Consider the following 20,807-nt stretch of genomic DNA (forward strand, 5'->3'; position numbering starts at 1 on the left):
GTTTCTGTTGTACTCCAGCCCCAGTCTACGGAGCTGGCAGCACAGTTGGACAGTGAGGAGGTTGAGGAGGAACAGGGGCAGTGGTGGATTCCTACCGATTCGGACTGGTTTAGTCAAACGGATAGTGGTTTGGCAGCCTGGGTCTGCAGAACCAGCAATGATCCAGCCTGCCATGCACCTGAACTGGATTTCCAAATTGTCCAGTAACTCTAACTCCTTCCAACTTCATTTGTGTCATATTCTCGACAAAAATATGGAAGGGGTTCAACGTAACCTTGGAATTTTCTGTTGCTCTCATATCCACCAATTAGCCAAGTTTAATCCTTGCTTACTGTAAAATAGGAATTTGAAACCCTCCAAGCCAGGCTTGAAGTGGCCAGATTCTGTCCAGCAGCACTGGGGATTCATTGCAAACACGTGTCTTCTCTTCTCCACCATAGTTATGTTATATAACAAATGTGGCAAACCCTTTGCACTGCTCATTCCTTTCCCTTTTAGCATTGGACCTACAGTTTATGTTTATGTTTATGCCACACAGTTTATGGATTGTAATTGTAGTATAGTCAGACCATGTATAATTGACAGACTGAATTTTATTATAGATTTTAGTTGTTATTTATTATTTTATACTAAAATTTTTAATTGTATATTTACTGAGTGTTTTTATTTGTTCTGGTCTAAGACTGTAAAAATAAATTGATCTGAATTGAACTGAAGCTGCCTAAGTTCCTTCCAAGGGCTCAGTGGCTAAGACGCTGAATTTGTCGATCAAAAAGGTTAGCAGTTCAGCGATTCGAATCAGAAGTGCTGTTTAACTAAGTGAGCTCCCGTTACTTGTCCCAGCTTCTGCCAACCTAGCAGTTCGAAACTTGCAAGTAGAAGAATAGGGACCACTTTGGTGGGAAGGTAGCAGCTTTCCATGTGCCTTCAGCGTTTAGTCATGTTGGCCACATGACCACGGAGACGTCTTCAGACAGTGCTGGGTCTTCAGCTTTGAAACGGAGATAAGCACCGCCCCCTTGAGTTGGGAATGACTAGTACATATGTGCAAGGGGAATCTTTACTTTTTGAAGTTCCTTCCTGATGTTCCTGTGAGAGGGAGAGAGAAAGAGCGAGAGGGGAGGGAAGGAGGGAGAGAGAAAGAGAGAGAGAGAGACTTGTAAGCCATTGAATTTAATTTAATTTAATTTAATTCTGCCTGTACTGTCCCCTGTCCCATTAACTTATTGTAGAGTGGAAACTTCACAATGCCATTTAAAGTCCAGCCACTGGCTTTTTGGACTAAAAAAAGTTAGAAGGGTTAGAACAAAAATAGGTTTGGTGTCAGAATATAAACAGGATGGCTGTCAACTGACACCAAGCAGAAATGGGGTGAAGAGCGTGGCCAAAACATCTGTGCAAAAATAACAACTTGAAAAGCAAATAAACAAGTTTGAATCCTGAAGGTCACCGACACCACATTTGCAACATGCTCAAAAGGTATAAAAGATATTCTGAACATTATAAACCAGCTGCAGAATTTTGAACTCAAGAACCAACATAAGATGCCAACGATAAGGCAAATGTAAAAATAATTAAGTAAAAAGTAGAAAAAGCGGGGCGGGGGAAATAAAATTTCTCCCTTTTTGTACATTTCCTATTATGGAATATTTGTAAGTATATAAATTTAATAAATAAATAAATAAAATAAATATTCTGCTTCCCTTAAAAGCCAGCAACTTTTCTCTATGCCAAGCAGATTCTTATATATGGAAAGACTTTTAAAAGCAAGCAAGCCCTCTATTTGAAGAAGTGACTTACCTTTTCAAATAATACAGAGGTGGAAATGACTTATTTGTGTACAAGTAGTCCATTTTCAAATCTTTCTTCAGACCTGAACTTCCTTGCATTAACTTACCCAATTCCAAAGTTCACAAAAAGCTTGGTGGGATCTTTCCGGATTAATAAACAGCAGAAACTTTCATGAACTTCTGTTTGCCTGAAAAGATGCTATCAAGTCTTCTTTTCACAACTGGCTGTTATAGGCTAGCACATCTCTCTTGCCCCATTAATCAGATGCTCCATTTCTTTTGCCCACATATGGGACCTTATATATGCTAGTGATAATAGAGAATTGTTGTGGCCCAGCAGGAGCCGTTGGAGCTGCCACCAGACTCCGACGGCGAGGGATCTTATGAGTCGGCCCTGGAGGAGATGGAGGACCCTGGACAGAGTTCTGACTCCAAGCAGGGCGTGGAGAGACTGGTTGGCCACCAGGTGGCGCCTGAGCCCTGGATCAGTGGCGAGGAGACAAGAATGAGTGATCCAGAAAATACATGTGAGTTGTTCCGGGATGCACGCCGTCGAAGGGCTACTCGGTGTCAAGAACAACTGATGCTCAGCTGATGCTCATTAATATCCTCTCCTGATTATAAAAGAGACTGTTGGTGCTACGACTTTTTGCAGAAGTCAACGTTCACGATTTAGAGAAATCAACTTGGCAAGTTGGATTGCTGCCAGAGTTTGTTTTGCATTTGCTGCCTAGGTTTGTAGGACTTGCTGCCAGAGTGCTTATCTCTTTGTTTATTTTGGGCTTGCAGCCAACGAGAGTCTGGACTGAGTAAAAGTATTCTTATTTAACGTTTGTTTTTGGTTTTCGTTCCTGGACGGAGAAGGGAGGGTCAGAACAGAGAATCAACAATGCATTTGCAATTTCATCCTAGAAAAATATATGAATCATGTGATCTATGGAAAATATTGATCATAATCTGAAGGGACTGGATTGAAATTGACTGCTAGAATCAGGAAATAAATAATGTAAATCTAGGCTGCTGAGTCTCTCAAGTGATAAGGGAAAGAATAAATCAGACAATTTACAAAGTCACAATACATGAAAATTTCAATGACTACTGTTGTGAAAATAGTGATTAAAAAATCCTCAAAAAGCCAGATATTATTTGACTTTTAGAGTTTGCAAATTGAGTGGAGGAGATGAGGGACAAAAAACAGGACATATCCTCTGTTTCCCACATGTCTGGTAACTATTCAGGAAGAATATGATAGCTTTATTGATTAGCCCATAGGCCATATCAAAGCACAAGGTTCAAACACATATCGCCAATAAAATGTTTTGCAAACAATTTAAAATAAGAGTAGGGTAAAATACAATAGTTATAGGATGATACAATATAATTTAATACATAAATATATAAAATAGAATAAAATGACATAAATTTATATTTCGGTGTCACCCTTACAATCTACCCCAATCAGTCCTGTGTATGCAGATCTCAGCTGAACCATTTTGTTTAAGTACCGTGTTGTGTTAAATGTTATCTTCAGGTTCTGGCCTCACATAAAGTAAGTTGTTTCAATGCTATATGAAACTAGCCCTTCACGCTCTTTGCAACTGTTCTATTTACATCCTGCTGATCCTCATTCAACAGTTTTGCAGTTTATCCTCAAGATGGCAGCGTTTGAAAATGCTTCCTTAAAAAGAAGGCAAACAGGTTGTGTTTTAGTCAACCTCTGTTAAGGATTTACATTTCAAATATGAACCTCCAAACTTTTCTTCTTTCCAGTTCTGAAACCTGGAAAAAGTTGCACTGTTGGTTCTGAAATCTGGAAAAGTGCAAGATGCTGCCTTGATTTTTAAATACAGCAATGCCTTAAATGCTATGGCACAACTGGCCTTTTGACTGGATGCCATGATATTTGCACCCTGCTCCTTAAGCAAATGTAAACCAGATCAAGTATAAGACAACATTTTAAAAAGATTAAAGATAGGAACCTAGAACTAAGGACAAATTTCCTGACAGTGGAACGGCTTCCTGCCTCCATAAGTTGTGGGTGCTCCATCACTGGAGATTAAAAAAAAAAGTTGGACAGCCATTTGCCTGAAATGGTATAGAGTCTCTTGCTTGAGCAGAGGGTTGGACTAGAAGACCTCTGAGGTCCCTTGCCATTCTGTTATGCTGTATTTCATTTCCTACCACACTTGCTTTTACAAGTTGCTTTCATCGCTCCATAGAAATTAGTGGTGGGGTATTTTTACAACCAGAACAAAAATAGAAAACAACATGTTTATGTGATTACAATTTCAAATTATTTAAATATCTGGACAAGTTCCAGTCAAAGTTGAACACCTTAAAGATCTGTTATCAAAGAGCAATAACAAGGCAGAGCGATAACAAGGCATTTGTAATAAGCCAAAGACTTACTTACAATAGCTACCTTGGCGGATCTCCTAATAGAAGATCAGATCTGGCCAACAGCTAAGTAGGTGAGCATGAGGACATTCCTCCAAGTCTAAATAAGCAGAGTTTGGAGGGTCCCATACTTGGTTCTTAGGTAGTGTAGGAAGTTAGCACCCACCCTTCTCCTAGAAAAATGAAATATTCTAGGAAATATTAAAAAGGCAGAATATTATCTTTCCCCTGATAAGAAAAGGAGAAATATGTTTTAATGACAACTCCAGGGTGATGGGATTAAGTCATGGCCCTCAGGAGATGATAGGATTAGCCCTCTACCCATCTACCCATCTTACCACATGGCACCTGGGGAAATTGCATCATCCAGGTTCTGGGACTCAGGGCAGTCTACAGAGTTGCCTCTGCATGGCCCCCCCGGGCGTCTGACAACCAATCAGAATACAAGCCCAAATTCAAAAGGCCAGAGAGGGCATAAAACCAGGGTACTCTCAGCATCTCTTCCCTTCCCCCCTCTCCTGGACCTCAAACCATGTGGTCCTGTCCATCATCAATAAACCTTCTTTCCAAGCAACTTCCATGAATCCAGTTTCTTTTCCCCACTTGGAAATGAACCCAGAAGAACATTTCTTCCAACAGTAGAAATAAGAATTGAACTGAATCCAAATATTTGTTTCCTTGTTCCTGGATCTCCATAGACATAACAGAACATCCAACCCTGGCAGTTGTTTTATGGTTCAGAATACAAAACTGGAGCCATAACAACCTGTGCTTCATGCAGCTTCCCAAAATTTGAGGAATAACTCTTGAAGTCCTCCCGAAATTAGCCATGTATAATTGATAAAGCCACAGGAGGAGAAACTAATGAAATATGTGACTAACGGTAACGTCATTCACTATGTTTAATTTTAATAAATTGCAAATCAAATTCATTTATTTTCTTGGCTTAGCTGACTACTGTAGAAAGTCAGCGCCTACCCCTCCTAGAAGAATGAAATATTTCGGGGAATATTTTAAAAAAGGCAGAGTGTTATATTTTCCCAAAGGGAGAAGTGGAGAAACGTGTTTTTAAAGGCAGAAAGTGGCCCCCTCTTTCCTTAATAGCCCACAGCAGATGTCAGCACTTAACAGATAAAGAGCTTATTGAAAAAGGAAGACAAGTATCTAGACAGTTCTATTCATAGGCAAAGCAGATACTGCAGGAAGAAATCCATTCCAGACAGGATATTTTGAAACTCCCTGCAGCAAAGTCTGAACTGAAGGCAGAATGGTAGGATTAGAAGCAGCCCTCTCAGGCAAAATCTAAAACAGCCATTAAGCCATTAAGACACAATAGAAATTGCCTAACTTTCAGAACACAAGCCCAGAGCAGTCAAACTTCACCTGGTAAACAGTAAGCCAGAGGCTGACCTGATTAGCTCAGACAAGCACCTAGGATTTGCATTCCCCCTTTTGCCTGTATAGCCAGCCCTACATAACTCCTATAGGCATCTGACAACAGCCAATAGAATATTAAAGGACATGTTCTTGCACAGGAACAGGAAGCTCAAATACAAAGCCCCAAAGAAGGTACAAAAGCCACCCATTCTCAGCTCCATTTTGGCAGCTGCACCAGACCTAGTGGTGGGATTCAGCCAGTTCGTACCTATTCGGAAGAACCGGTTAACTTTCTAATTAGTTCAGAGAATTGGTTGTTGGAAGAAATCTCCTTTTGTTTTTTTTCCCATTTTACAGGGCTAATCCTGTAAGGAAGGCAGGAAGGAAACATTCTGTTGTTGTTTCTAGCCTAATCTTTATTGCCCAGAAACTGCCTCTCTGGTTAATTCTTATTCCATTGTAACAGTTAAGGCGAAACACACATCGACATGAGTGAGGTTGAGTTGGCCATGCCCACCCAGTCACATGACCACCAAGCCCCACCTTCCTAGCTGGTCATTAAGGAAGAGAACCTGTTGTTAAATTATTTGAATCCCATCACTGACCAGAACCATGTGCTTGGTGGTTCTGTTCATCATAAAACCGTCTTTCCCATCACACTTCCATGTTTCCAGTGTCTTTTTCCCAGCTTGGAACTGAACCAGATGGATTTTTCTTCCAACAATTAGTTTCTCCTTGGCAGTTGTGTGCAGAATTAAACTTGGCCATTGAGGTTCACTTACAGTAGAATATATCCTGTGACCTTGATAATGGGCTAATTCAGTATTCATGCTAAGAAATTGGATTATCACATTTGGTGGCTCAGAGGGAATGAATAAACTTTGTCCTTCCTGTCCATTTTAAGCAATCAACCAACTATTTTGTTTCCATGGTAATATATTGCTGGCTATTATGCTTGGCCAAAGCTATTAAAGTAATCTTCCTAAAGAAAGAGAGGGGGGAATTTCATGTGACCCATTCAGAATACATACCTACATAGCAAAACAAGCAGATTCATAGGCAACCTGGGTGCAATTTCCCCAGGCCACAGCGACTTTTTTAAAAATTTAGCAGAAATAATCTCCTTTGCTGTCTTTTGGAAAAGATATATTGCCTTTTCTTGAATATGTCTGCAAAATGTAAGGTAAAGGTGAAGGTTCCCCTTGCACATATGTGCTACTTGCTCCGGACTCTAAGGGTTGGTGCTAATCTTTGTTTCAAAGTCGAAGAGCCAGCGCTGTCCGAAGATGTCTCTGTGGTCATGTGGCCGGCATGACTAAATGCCGAAGGCACACGGAATACCAAAGGTGGTTCCTATTTTTCTACTTGCATTATTTACATGATTTTGAACTGCTAGGTTGACAGAAGCTGGGACAAGTAACGGGAGCTCATTCAGTTATGGGGCACTAGGGATTTGGACCGCCAAACTGCCGATCAACAGGCTCAGCGTCTTAGCCACTGAGCCACCACTCAGTGGTATATACAAAATGTATATGCTTTCTATTCCTTTCTCACTATTGTGGGTGACCTATAAAATTATGGTAATAGAATAGGATAGCAGAGTTTCCCATTTCGGAAGCAAAGGGTGGAATCATCAAGTTCCAGGCCAGAATAGTAAAAGTGCTGTAATAGAATGCAGCGAGGAGGTGGAGCTCCAGGAGGGAGGGGTGCATTTCAGTGGAATAAGAGGCCACTTAGCTCAGATATGTGTGAGAGAAAGTGGATGACAACAGCCCCTCCCTAATGGTTCCCAGAGTGTATTGTAGATGCAGATAGCAGTCTTCAATCTGGGAAGATTTTGTCTAATGGTGCAAAACAATTAAAAAACTCACCTGGTACAAATGTGTTGTTGGTTTTGAACCTGACAGGTCTCTGCAATATTTTGTGTGAGGAATTGTATAAGGATCTTGAGGTCTGTAATGTAATCAATGCAGGAAACAGATGCATCCTCCTATTTTGAACTGTATGCATTTTAGTCAGTGGTGGGATTGACATTTTTTACTACCGGTTCTATGGGCATGGCTTGGTGTGCGTGGCAGGGGAAAGATACTGCAAAATCTCCATTCTCTTCTTATAAGCTGGGACTCAGGAGGCAGAGAATAGATGGGGGTGGGGTCAGTCAAAGGTGGTATTTACCGGTTCTCCAAACTACTCAAAATTTCCACTACCGGTTCTCCAGAACTGATCAGAATCTGCTGAATACCACCTCTGGCTCAGTTCCTGTAACCATTTCTTTTATGTTTTAGCCTCCAGTCCTCTAATCATCTTGGTTGCTCTTCCATGCACTGTTTGTATGATGCCTGATCCCAATCATTCTGGGTAGCTCATACAATTAAAACAAAGAAAGTACAGGAAATCCTTGGCTTACAACAATTCACTTAGCAACTGTTAAGAGGTTATGGTACCGAGGAAAGAGAATTACAATTGGTCTGCATATTTTAGTCCATAAAGTGACACCATGCACACACAAACACCTTGCATCTTAAAATAAAATGTTTATTGAGTCAAGCTTCTTGTCGGTTTGCTACTGCTTGTTTTTGTCCTGAAATGTTTCTGTACTGCTGACTTACAACAGCCATCCGGATCAAAATTTCTATCACTCAGCGATACAGTCAAAGCGCAACCACAACACTTAGTGATGCCCATCCCTGAAGTCCCCATTGCTATCATTAAATGATTTGTTGCTTATTCTGTACAGCAACGAAGGGATGTAGTCTTGGGACTAAACTGCAAATTGAGAACCCCTAACATATACATGAGCATAGCTTTTGTGCACGTTTGGAGAACAACAGAGACACATGCTCATTAGCAAGCAACAAGCAAATAAAATATTCACAGCCTTGGTAGAGGATGGGTTCATGACTAAAATATTATAGTCGTCTGCCCTTCTGTCTCTAACTGATAAGACTGGTAATTAAGCAAAACCTGCAAGCTAATTTAATCATCGAGCTACAATACAAAAAGGGAGTTAATCCCAAACCAGCTACTCGCCTGGTACCGAGTTGCTTGATAATGACAATCACATGATCCTTCTAGGAATGTACAGGCAGAATAAGGGCCTCCCCAAAAAGAAGACACAGAGATAAAAAAAAAGATGGAATTAACAAAAATGGACAGTCATACCAGTCTGACACGCTCCCATGGCAAATGATTATCCAAATTTTTAAAAAGAGTTTGGACAACCATTTGTTTGAAATGGTATAGGGTTTCCTGCCTAAGCAGAGGGTTGGACTAGAAGGCCTCCAAGGTCCCTTCCAACTCTGTTATTCTATTCTATTTCGTTCCATTGATCATTGTGTTTGCTTCCTGGCAAATGTCCCAATGGGTTTTCGGTTCTACTCCAATACTGACATTAGACTGTTGAATGTGTCCTCTAAGGCAAACTTGCTTGGAAAAACCTGAATGTCTCTGTGGCAGAAACATACAAGAGCTCCTTCAGTAAGGTGGCCTAGTTAGGTAATGGAATATAGCCAATTTTAACTGATTTTCAAAAAAAAAATCAAATCAGCAGGGCTGCTGCAGACTGGGAAGTTGAAGAGAAAAAACACCCCTTCCTGAAAGACTTAAGAAAGCTGCCTTAAATTCAGGTGGGGTAGAAAATGTTCCTGCCTAAAGGGACACTGCTAGGAAGTATTAGGTAAAGCTACCATATCTGCATTGAAAAAATCTCATTGATCCCCAGGTCTTCTGCACAGAGGTGGTATTCAGCCGGTTTGGACCCGAATCAGTAGCGGAAATCCCGGGTGGGTCCACTTCACTTACCTCGGCTCTATGCCATCCCATTTAGGTACATTTTTGAGGCCAAGTGCATGCACAGAAGGTGTGTGTGCAAGCAAAGTGCATGCGCGGAAGGCCAGGTGCCTACGCATAAGGGCATGCAAAGCGAGCAGGGGCTTGCACGGCAAACTGGTGGTAACAAAATGTGAAACCCACCGCTGCTTCTGCATCTCTCCTGTTTGTTGGATGACATGATTTTTGCAGCCTAGAGTTGGTAGTAGCCCAAGATTGACAATGCTAGGCTGGGTCAACCAAGAATCCCATGTCTAGAGTTTCACTCATTGAGTTAAACTATAAAATGTTTCCCTAACCTCTCAAATACCGGGAAACCATGCTACCAATCTTTAGCTCTTCTGACCCTATGCCTTCTTCATGTTTTCAATGTACTGGGTTGCACAAGTAAGAAGCTCATGCTTGCAGGTACATCTGGCTTAATGCACCTTTTACTGAAGAGTCTAGAAATTGGATGAGGCTACTTCTGTCAGCAAAGTTTGGCACCCACCCACCCACCCTCGCTCTTCCCGAGCCCACCTTCCTTGTCAATCCTTAGATGTGCTGGATTAAATGCCACGAGGCAAAGTTAATGCTATGCTTCATAGTTTATTTATATTTTTATGTAAACATCATTTGCTTGGTAGGCACAATATAACAAAAGCTCTAAAGCAACAGAGAACAGTTAAAACAAACATTTCAGTTTACTTAGTTCAGGTGGATGATGAAGAGAGGCTGTCATAGTTCCATAATCCAAATTGGGAACTCATTTCCTTTGACTTGATGAAAGCAATCGATTCATTAGAGAAAAAGTAGATTAGTAACAAGAGGTTTGGGACTCAAAAGATTCTGAACTCTATTCCCCAGTAATAATACTGATTAAATAAAATTCCTTTTCTACATGGTGTCTCCTGCTGTCTTGATAGGATTCTACCCAACCCCAAGGTTGGCAGAATTGCAAACTAAAAATGTTCCCCAACTCCATCCAATTTTTCCCTGCACATTGAAAGCAAAGACTTGCTAATGATGCATTTTGAGACTTTGCCACTGCTTTACACCTACAGAGGTATTTCTTCACCTATAGGGGGCATTATAACCTGCTGTACTTCCAATGTATTCTGATGTGGGCAGTTCAGTGGTGCAATTCAGCCGGTTCTAGCTGGTTCAGGCAAACCGGTAGCGGTGGTGGCAGGAAGCTCTGCCCATCCTCCCAGATGTCATCACGTCCCATTTTTGACACTCTGCGCATGCGCAGAAGGTTCTGCACATGCACAGAGGGGGTGCATGCAAGCAAAGCTCAATATTTGCAAATCGGTAGCAAAGGTAAGTTGATTTCCCCCTTGGGGCAGTAATCTCTTTCAAAATTCAAGTGATGATATCCCTTTCTAAATTTCCCCGAAGAGCCAAGCTGCAATTTTAGGTAAATACACTTGCTTTGTGGACAGATGGGGAGGAGGTAAGCCAAGAGTTTAAAAGGAGCTTCTAATGCTTTGCACTTTTTCACCTAATCCCAGGAGAAAATCCAGGGTCCAGTGAAGCTCAGGCTCGTAAGATTGAATTCAAGGGATCACAGGCACTGCTAAGTTTGCGTGAATGTTCGGCTATTTTGATCCCACTTGATGCGAAAGCCTCTCTGCAGCTCATAAAATATAAGCACCGGCTTCTTTCAAAAGAATGCATCCAAGGAGAGTTGTGTTTCTGAAGTGATGTCCACAATTGAGAGTTGTAAGCAAAGAAATGATCCACCAATGCACACCCTTTTGTTTCAATATTTGCAATGCTACAGGACTAAGCATGAGATCAATTTGTCTTGAGTTGTCAACAATCCAAAGTCAACATCAAAGCTGAAGAGGAGCAAACTTAGCGTACTTCATATGTACCTTGACCTTCAAGCACAAAAGGAGCTGAATCACAGAAGTTCTGATGCTATCTCATGACATCTCTAAAATGTGGGGGAAGCAAGGCTAATCTAACGCCAATTAATTTTCTGGCTTCCTTTCTCTTAAATGATACACTCAGCACCTGAATCTTCTTTTTGGCCAATTAGTTTATAGCTTTATTGATTAGCCTATAGGCCATATCAAAGCACAAGTTTCAAACACATCACCAATAAAATCCTATACAATTTAAAATAATAGTTATAGGATAAGATGGAAGATAATATAATACAGACATGGGAGATCCCATTCTATACCCTACAATGAGCGTCTCTGGATTTGTGGAGTGGCAGAGGTAGAAGACCTGGCTCACGTCCTATTTGATTGTGGCTTGTATAAGAGAGTAAGAGTCAGGTATCTTGGTCCATATACCAAACAAATGACCCATTGGGATCCCCATATCAAAACAACTTACTTTATGTGTGGCCAGAATGAAAATAGCATTCAATGCAGTACTTAAACAAAATGATTTGATTGAGATCTGCATAAGTGGGACTGATTGGGGTAGATTGTAAGGGTGACACTGAAATATAATTTTGTGTCATTTTATTCTATTTTATATATTTATGTATTAAATTATATTCTATCTCAACCTATAAATATTGCATTTTACCCTACTCTTATTTTAAATTGTTTGCATAAGATTTTATTGGCGATATGTGTTTGAACCTTGTGCTTTGATATGGCCTATGGGCTAATCAATAAAGCTATCATATTCTTCCTGAATAGTTACCAGACATGTGGGAAACAGAAGATATATCCTGTTTTTTGTCCCTCATCTCCTCCACTCAAGATGAGAATCGGGTGAAATAATACATTTTGCATTGCTGACGAGAGGTTTCGGCTTTGGGTTGGCTGCCTTCTGGGTATCTTGGCCATCATCAAGAAGGGCAAACCTGCCCAAGGGAAAGTAAGAATGCATTTTTCTTTCTGCAATGTAAGACTGATGGACAACGGATTAGAAGTCAGGCCTAAGGGATTACAAAACATTACAAATTAGTGAGGAAGAATGTATCCAGGAGGATGCACAAGAGATTTAGGGATTTATGCATTATTTCTACCACATGCATGGTGCAGAAAACATTGTAACGTTTCCCTCTCCATGCTCCAGAACTCTGCTTCATCTTAGTTAGCCTATTTGAAAAGGTATAGGGTTTCCTGCCTGAGCAGCAGGGGGTTGGACTGGAAGACTTCCAAGGTCCCTTCCAACTCTGTTCTTCTGTTATTTAGCCATGGAGATGAATCTCTTCCATCAAAAGCAATCCCTGCAGCTTTGCCTTATTTCTAAAAGTTTTCTTTCAAAAATTTTACTCGTAAAAATGTCAAAAGATGGAAGTTTTAAAGCATCTGCCCCTGCTTAAGTAAAGAGCTTATGATCAATTCTTGGCTGTCACTGGTCTAATTTCTAATTGCTGGGCATCTCTGGGGATTGAATTAAAAAACAAGTAGATAAATATGTGGACAGCCACAATGTTGCAAAAAGGTTCACCCACTCAGGGAGTGTTTATCAAAGTCATCTCTGTCCTCCAAAGTCTAAAAGGAAGATTCAAGTGAAGGCTCAGCTTATCTTCTTGGAAGAGGCAACTTTTGATACTGGTATATGTTGGTTAATGACCATAATAAAGTTTGATTTGATTACAGTGTTAAGCTTACAATGGCTCCTGCCCTTAAAGCATACCTAAAACATGGCATTCTTTTGGCATTTGTTTGACATGATCCCTTCATTCCATCTCTTTTTGCTTTCTTCTATATTCTTGAAGAGATGGGCATTCTGCGGTGATACATTTACTGCAGGAAAAAAAAAACTGCCGTATGAGTCACAAAAACAGAATGGTAACACAAATGTGCAACAGCTGCAATTTAAATGGCTTTCAAAACTGAGTTGAAACCAATCCATGAAGAAAGAGGCTATTAATCATTGTTGCACTGCTAGAGATACCTGGGTAATAAGAGAAGGCTGATGGTGGTAGAATTGGAACGTTGCAGGAATATTATTTTAATGATGGATATAAAATCTATTGGCAGGGCAGTGGATAACTAGAGCAGGCTCTTATAAACAACAGTGTGGTTATAACGATGCTGCCAGTGAAATGCTTCCAAAAGCAGGGCTTGAATCAAAGCTGGTCATTTTTTACTAATGTGCAAACATTCCGTCTGAAGAAGATTACGCACCTGAAAGAGATTCGATCAAGTATGGAAAACAAACTGACTTAAAAAAAAATACATTGGACAGGTGCTTAAATCTTATTGGATCCTTTTGAGGTGCCCTGGATTTTATTTTTATTTTTGATGGAGATGCAAAAATGGCTCTTAAAAAAAAATAATTGAATCAATTTGCTTGTTTGAGCCAAACATTTGACTCGACTCACGTCAGTTTTATGAGTCAATGCAAATCATTGAATCCGATCAATTTTCAAAATCAAATAAATTATTTGAATGGATGTGTCCCAATCTAGCTCTGGATTAAGTCTCAGACCTGTTAGAATTCCAAACTACCGTATTTTTCAAACTATAAGATGCACTGGTGTATAAGGCACACCAAGATTTCGAAAAGGTAAGTAAGAAAAAAAAGTTTTTGTCCTCCCCAGCCCCCAGGAGCACTCTGCAGACTTCAGCAGGGCTGGGGGAAGGCAAAAATGCCATTTTTGTGGAAATCAGGCAAAAAACGGGCCATTTTCTGCAAAAACAGGGGCATTTTTGCCTTCCCCCAGCCATGCTGAAGCCTGCAGAGCATTTCTGGAGGCTGGGGGAAGGCAAAAATGCCCCATTTTTCATAAAAATGGGATGTGTAGATGAGGCTTCAGGAGGCCAAAAATGGCTGCATTTGGTGTATAAGACGCACCAACATTTTCACACTCTTTTAGGGGGGAAAAGGTGTGTCTTATAATCCAAAAAATATGGTAGTATAGATATTCTCCTACCATTAAAGCTATTTTCCCCACCTTGGAAAAGAACACAACTGGAGATTTGAGGGGGGGGGGCGAAGTAACAATGCAGAAATTGACAAAAAGATGCTTCCGCCACTTTCTAAAAACCAATAAATTCCTATCAAGTCTGATTGAACTGCATACCGCCACTTAGATGGGCTGTTTTATTTTCTACCACTCTGAAAAGAGATATACTTATACTAAATGATTTGTACAAATAATGATCAATCACTCTAACATCTTGATATCTCAACTCCCTCCCTTTCTTTGGGTTTTTTTTAAATCATCCTTAACTTGATTTGTTTTCACCTGTGGTTCGAAGTTTGAAGTGGTTTGATCAACAACTTCAAGGAACGGAACAGAACAGAATCATCTTTGTAAAATGGCTTATTGTCAAAGTCAATGTTTTAGGATCCTAACAGAACCCAATGGTTCAACAGACAAAAAGCACATAGCAGAAAATTAGAAAAATAAAATTGGAATGTTTCAAATAATACTTAAATCCAAATGCATCTTTCTTTTGAGGAAAGATGCTAGTAATAGTTTAGTGGCTCTCCAAGACATTTGGACAAATATTTTCTTTGATTAATAAAGCGGATCACACTAAAACTGCATAGGAAATCTATGTTCTCTGTGAGTACAAGATATGGCATCCCAGTTCTTTGCCTATAAGAAAAATAGTAATAAGACAAGAAGTGAGACAAGAAGTGTCAGCATTTGGATAAAGCATTATGAGGCTAATATTTCTTTAAATGTGTTGAGTGGAGCTATTTACTCTTGAGCTACTTTAAATATTATTAAGAGTGCTGTTTTGCTTAACAATGCTAAACAAAAGATGCTAAATCAACATTTAGGATAGGAAAGTATAAAGTCATTCTGAAGAATTTTCTTTGTACAATAATATAATTTAGGCAAACCAACTGTAAACATTTGTTGGCAATATTTTCAACAAACCCATTTTAATTCATTGGTGGAATCTGAGCACTACTATTCCCGCAACAACTATTATACACTGAGAGTTACACAAATCAGCGCGTCTTAACATCTCTTGAGGATTGTTTTCTTTGTATACCAAACAATATTGTACACATGAGGTATTTTCTTGAGAAATGAGAAGGAGTTGCTCGTCTAACAAAGATGGAGTGATTTTACAGAGCAGGAAAAATTGGCAATTGCCTACCATAGCAGGCTTAGTTTGTGATTCAAAAAAAGGATTTTCCTTCTTTAGGCCCATAAAGGAGAAGATGCACATTAATTTATACATCATGAACACTTCTCCAAATGTATAGTCGGAGAGGGCTTCGTGTGCACATGGATTTATCAGGGTTCATTCATATCATTGCCCAGTTAATGATTAGAATTTTGTCATGAAGGAGAACATTGGCCTATGCAATGGTTTAAGGCTTTGTATCAGTTTATCAATAGAGGGAGGGTCTATTTGTACTAACTTTCCCACTTATTATAAAACATGAGTAGAAAGTTTGCCTGTGGATCAGTCTGAACAGGTCATAGGGCTGGGGAAAAAGAAAAATTAGGTGTCACCAAAGAGAAAGCAAGCATGAAATATTTTTTCTTGTTTCCTTCACTGTAACTACATTTTAATAGCTTGAGTTCCTTTCATCCACATCCCCACACCCAGCCCCACATTATCAAATCACTAATTTTAACTCGTTTCTCTTTGGTTCAATGGTGTCCAATTCTCAGATTGGATTGCCTAAAGGATTTCCACCACCATCCCTGTTTTGGCAAGGTTTTTCAAAAGTGGTTTGCCATTGCCTGGTTCTTAGAGCTCACAGAAAATGACTGGCCCAAGATTATTCAACTGGCTTGGTTCCCAAAGTGGAATTACAATTTACACTTTCCTGCTTTCTAGCCTGATGCTTTAACTATCACATTAAACTGGCTCTCAATTTTAATTTTAAATTACCTAAATAAAATTGGTAATAGGTGGGGGGGTGTTAGTCTGGGCATACTCATGTTTTATGTGGCCAAAATGCCAAGAACAGTCCGGGCTATGCATATCTGCAATTATTGTACATATGGACTACCTGTCCACAGAACCTAACATCCCCTGCTTCTCTCCAAAACTAACCCATGTCAACCCTATCAAAGTGGATTGAAAATTTATTTCTGGAACCAACATGGAAAGATGTTTGTGTCTCCTATCGCTGTAGATGACAATAAGGCTTTTGATAGGTATTCAACAAGACTCTTACAGGCAAACTGGAGACCACAGGATGGAATGTCTTAATACTGGGAAAGTCAGAATGGCACTTCAGTTCAAAACATCAATGACCAACACCTGATAGCTCAGCTGACTGCAGACAAAAGGAAAAACAAAACAGCACACACTGTACTAGAGCATTTGTTCACTGGTGCACAAAATGGGTTTCCCCAGTTGTCTTCCCTTCTTCTGCTTCATCAACTCATTTCCCACCTTTTCCAACTACTGTTGAATGAATGGTATACACTCTTTGTTCTCACTGTCCCCCTCGTGGTCTTCTTCCTCTTCGGCAGCTTCGCTGGTCTCTGTGCTGTCGTTGGCCATCTGGGGATGAGACGGAACCGAAAGGATGCACATCAGTCAATATAATTCTCTGGCTGGTGTGCAAAGCAATCAGCCTAATGGAGAAGACCCTAAAGGCAGAGGTATCACCATTCCAAAACTTTGTCAAGAATTGCAAGAACAAGATGAAAGGGGAGGAGTGCCATAATTTTGGGAGTGACCTTTAAGTTCATCACCATCATCTCTTACACATGCATAGATGCCCAACCCATCCAGGTTTGCATACATTGTGTCTTTTTCAAGGTGTTTTGAGTAAAAGGAGAAATGATGGATCCAAGCAATGATTTGCAAAGGCATGATCACCAACTGGCAGATCTCCAAATGCATTCCAAACTTTCATGGAATTGACTTTCACAGAATTGAAATTTTGCAAAATTTATAGAACATTTCATGACATAAACATTATAATACAAATGTCATAAAACCTCTTCTATGGCCAACTCCTGATGTTTGACAATTCAACATGGGCTATTTTCAAATATTCACATCTCTGCATATCTCCCTGAAATTTAAGAACTTTTCCAGTGAAGATAAAACATTAGAAGTTCTGCCATTGTTGAAGGTATTGAGGAATTTGGTAATAAAAATACCTCTAAAACAAGAACCCAACAGGTCACCCAGGGGGCTAATAAAGGGTGCAAAGGTTTCTTCAATATTCACATATTGATCAATGTTGGAGTTGAAATCTTCTACTTCTTGTAACTTACCAAAGGAGTAGGTGTCTTCTCCACATCCAGAATTAATTTTCCTATATTACCTCTGTCATGGATTCTTTGCATTGCTTCCTTCACCTATAATCAAATAGATCTTAAATTTTAATCCTCTTTGTGATGCAAAAGCAAATCAAATTAAAAACAAAAAATACCCCCCTACAATTGGTTTTTGGGCACAAGTATGTTTCCTTGTATATTTATATATGTAAAAAAATATGTGCCTGTGTTGACTTTTAGTGTAAGCCCAAGAAAGACATGGAATTAATTATACATCACAAGAAAAGAAAATATTGTATTACCAGAATAATACAGAACTAGGAAAGCTGCTGTCTAAAACTTGTTTTAGGATGTTCTAGGAGGAAGGGGTCAAGCTATTTTCCAAAACATCTGAAGGCCAGACAAGGAATAATGGATGGAAACTGAACAAGGAGAGATTCAACCTAGAAATGAGGAGAAATTTTCTGACAGTGAGAGCAATCAACCAATGGAACAGAAGTTGCCTTCAGAAGTTCTGGGAACTTCATAATTGGACTGTCATCTATCAGAAAGGGTGTAGGGTCTGCTTAGGTGGGGGGTTGGACTAGATGACTAACGAGTTCCCTTCCAACTCTGTCAATCTGTATCTGTTTCCTACGAGTATGTTTGGAGATTTCTTTTGGGTAAATGTGTCTGGCAGAAGTTGGAACACAAGGCCTTCAGAAGACTTAGACTAAAGTTCTTAGAATTCTTCAGGATTGTCCTCCGGGTGTCAGCCCTACAAGGTACATCAGATCAGGAAATTCACTCTACAGAAAGATTGGACTGAAATATTTTGGTGATAGGCTACAATAACACAATCTTGCAGGTCTGCTTGTGTTTTCGCTTCCGCCTGTCTTTTATACCTGGGGATCGAAAAGAATCCAACCTAAGTCTTCTTCTAATGCTGTCCTACATCCCTGGGCTTACAACATGCTTCTTCTGTCCCTGCTCTTCTAATGATGCTTTTTCCAAGGTTATCTCTCCCACACCATGTGACTTTAGAGAATAATAATGTAATAAAAGCATCTGGAGAGCAGCCCTGATGGATACAATTGAAGTGCCATATGCAATCCCATTTCTATCTTCTTGGGAGGATATTGAACTGAATATCACTTTGGAAGATAAGAACTCTGGATTTCTATTCTCTGCTATGATTTTTTTTAAATGATTGATGGGGTCCTTTGATGGACTGCAGCTTCATTTTATGATACATGAACAAATTCCTGCAATCACAGAGTTAAATATTACATTTATACATGAGCTCAATTCAAAGAGAGTTTAGGCAGCATACGGCATATATAATAACATGCAGTAAACAATACAATGGCAAAACCAGAAAGCATTACATTAATGTAATAAAACCAGATTATAACACATGACGTGGTTATAAAAATATAGAAATATCATTTTGGTGGAGGTCACAACAAGAACATCATCTACGTTATTCCAACTGGTGCATAATCGTACCCCTATGGCAGTTGCTATGGGCATCTTTTATCCAGTCTTTGAGCTCTGTGGTCCCTTTTAGGGCATCTACCTGAAGTACCTGAGCTGAAATCTCTCCAAAATACCCCATAAAGCAGCAATTGTGAAGCTGTTATGGTTAAGAAAACTACATGAGCACATCCTGGAGTGACCAGATTGTAAAGAGGCAAGACGGAATGATCGATTATTTTGTCACCATTAGCAATTTCCACACTGTATGTGGGCTGCATCTGGAAAAGCTTAGCTTCAGCTCTGCACCTTAGTAGGGCTGGATACACACACGTCTTAAATTATAATATTGCATGTTTAGTAACTATTCATGGATCTATCATTATATTTCTATCTCCTACTGGTAACTCAGAGAAGGGGAAAGTTTCTCTCATTGCATTCCCACAATTCCCAAGGAAGAGTGTTGGGCTGAGGGTTCATCACCAGGGATTCAAATAATTTAACAACTGGTTCTCTGCCCTAATGACCGGCTGGGTGGGCGTGGCCATGGTGGCCATGGCCAGGGGCTGTGACAGGCAGCACTCGGCCTCCTGCACCCCCCGGGAGCAAACATGGACCACAGGGGGTGCCCCATTTTGGGCCTAGTAGGCTTCCCTGCAGCCTCCTGCAAGCAAAAATGGGCCATGGGGGAAGCGCTGCACCCACCCACCCCCGTGCCCTGTTTTGGGCCTAGTAGGCCTCCCTGCAGTCTCCTGCAAGCAAAACGGGGTGTGTGCGGACTCCTGGAAGGCGCAAGGCCAACCAGCAATTTAACAACCGGTTTGCCTGAACCAGCTGAATCCCACTGTAACAACCCTCATCTGGAGATCAAGTTGGGATTTCAACCTGAATCTAATTTATGCAAGCCCAATGTTAACAAGGGGTCTCCAAACCATCTAGTTTATCAATTCTGAATATGGTTTGTTCAATAACAATTAGGGAATGACTTACTTCATTATGATAGCAATCTATTTAACATGTGGGGCTCCCGATGTTGCTGAATGGTTCACAGCACCATTCACAGGCCAGCCAGTTCTGATGGATAACCCATTTCCTCCCCTAAAGAACGCAGGCACTTTATTGTTCAGCTGAATTAAAGAACCTTTTTGACCTTCAATGGTTCCCAATCCTTGCTTTAATTTGGAATTTCGCTAAAGGTATAGAATGATTAGCAGCCAACTGCAATTTTACAAGCCCTTAAGTCTGCAGAGAACAAATGTTTTGATTGCTTCTACACTATCAAGGGGAAAAAAATAACCGTGCTGTCTATGTATCATTTGTTCTTTGAAAATATAGCCGTGCCTCAGGAGCTGCTCAAATGCCATATTATAGAAAAAAAGAAATTACTTGTGCTTTCTGTGACAATATATGCATTTAATATGGATGAGAGAAAAGGGGAAAGAGGTTATTAAGGCTTCTATACACTTTATAGGTCTTTTCACAATACAATGAAGTGATTAATCAAGAGTTATTGAATAAACACAATTCATTGAATGATACAACGTTGCCTATACCAATATGATCAGTGGTGGGTTGAACTTATTTTTACCAATTCCAGGACCTTCCATTACACAAAACATTCCATCATTCCTGATAGCCAATTATTTGAATGGGCGGAATAATCTTTCTACTTGGATGATCAGAGTTTAATATAAAAATGGGTAATGTGTGTCCCACGCTTGTTCCTGGGGAGGAAAGATGTGGCAAATCTAGACAGCATACTAAAAAACAGAGACATCACCCTGCCAACAAAGATGCATATAGTCAAGGCTATGATTTTCCCAGTTGCAATGGATGGCTGT

General features: G+C 40.0%; 1 protein-coding gene across 1 annotated transcript in view; it reads right to left on the minus strand.

Moving 5' to 3' along the window:
- Nucleotides 1-16,681: 16,681 nt before the first annotated feature.
- VAT1L (vesicle amine transport 1 like) overlaps nucleotides 16,682-20,807 on the minus strand; it is a 56,528-nt gene continuing 52,402 nt past the window's right edge. The window contains exons 8-9 of the mRNA XM_032230278.1: nucleotides 17,509-17,592; nucleotides 16,682-16,783 (exon numbers count right to left, since the gene is read on the minus strand). Of these exons, the coding sequence (XP_032086169.1) occupies nucleotides 16,682-16,783; nucleotides 17,509-17,592 (186 nt within the window). The remainder of the gene's footprint in view (nucleotides 16,784-17,508; nucleotides 17,593-20,807) is intronic.

This window comes from Thamnophis elegans, chromosome 14, assembly GCF_009769535.1.
Source record: "Thamnophis elegans isolate rThaEle1 chromosome 14, rThaEle1.pri, whole genome shotgun sequence".
NCBI lineage: Eukaryota > Metazoa > Chordata > Lepidosauria > Squamata > Colubridae > Thamnophis > Thamnophis elegans.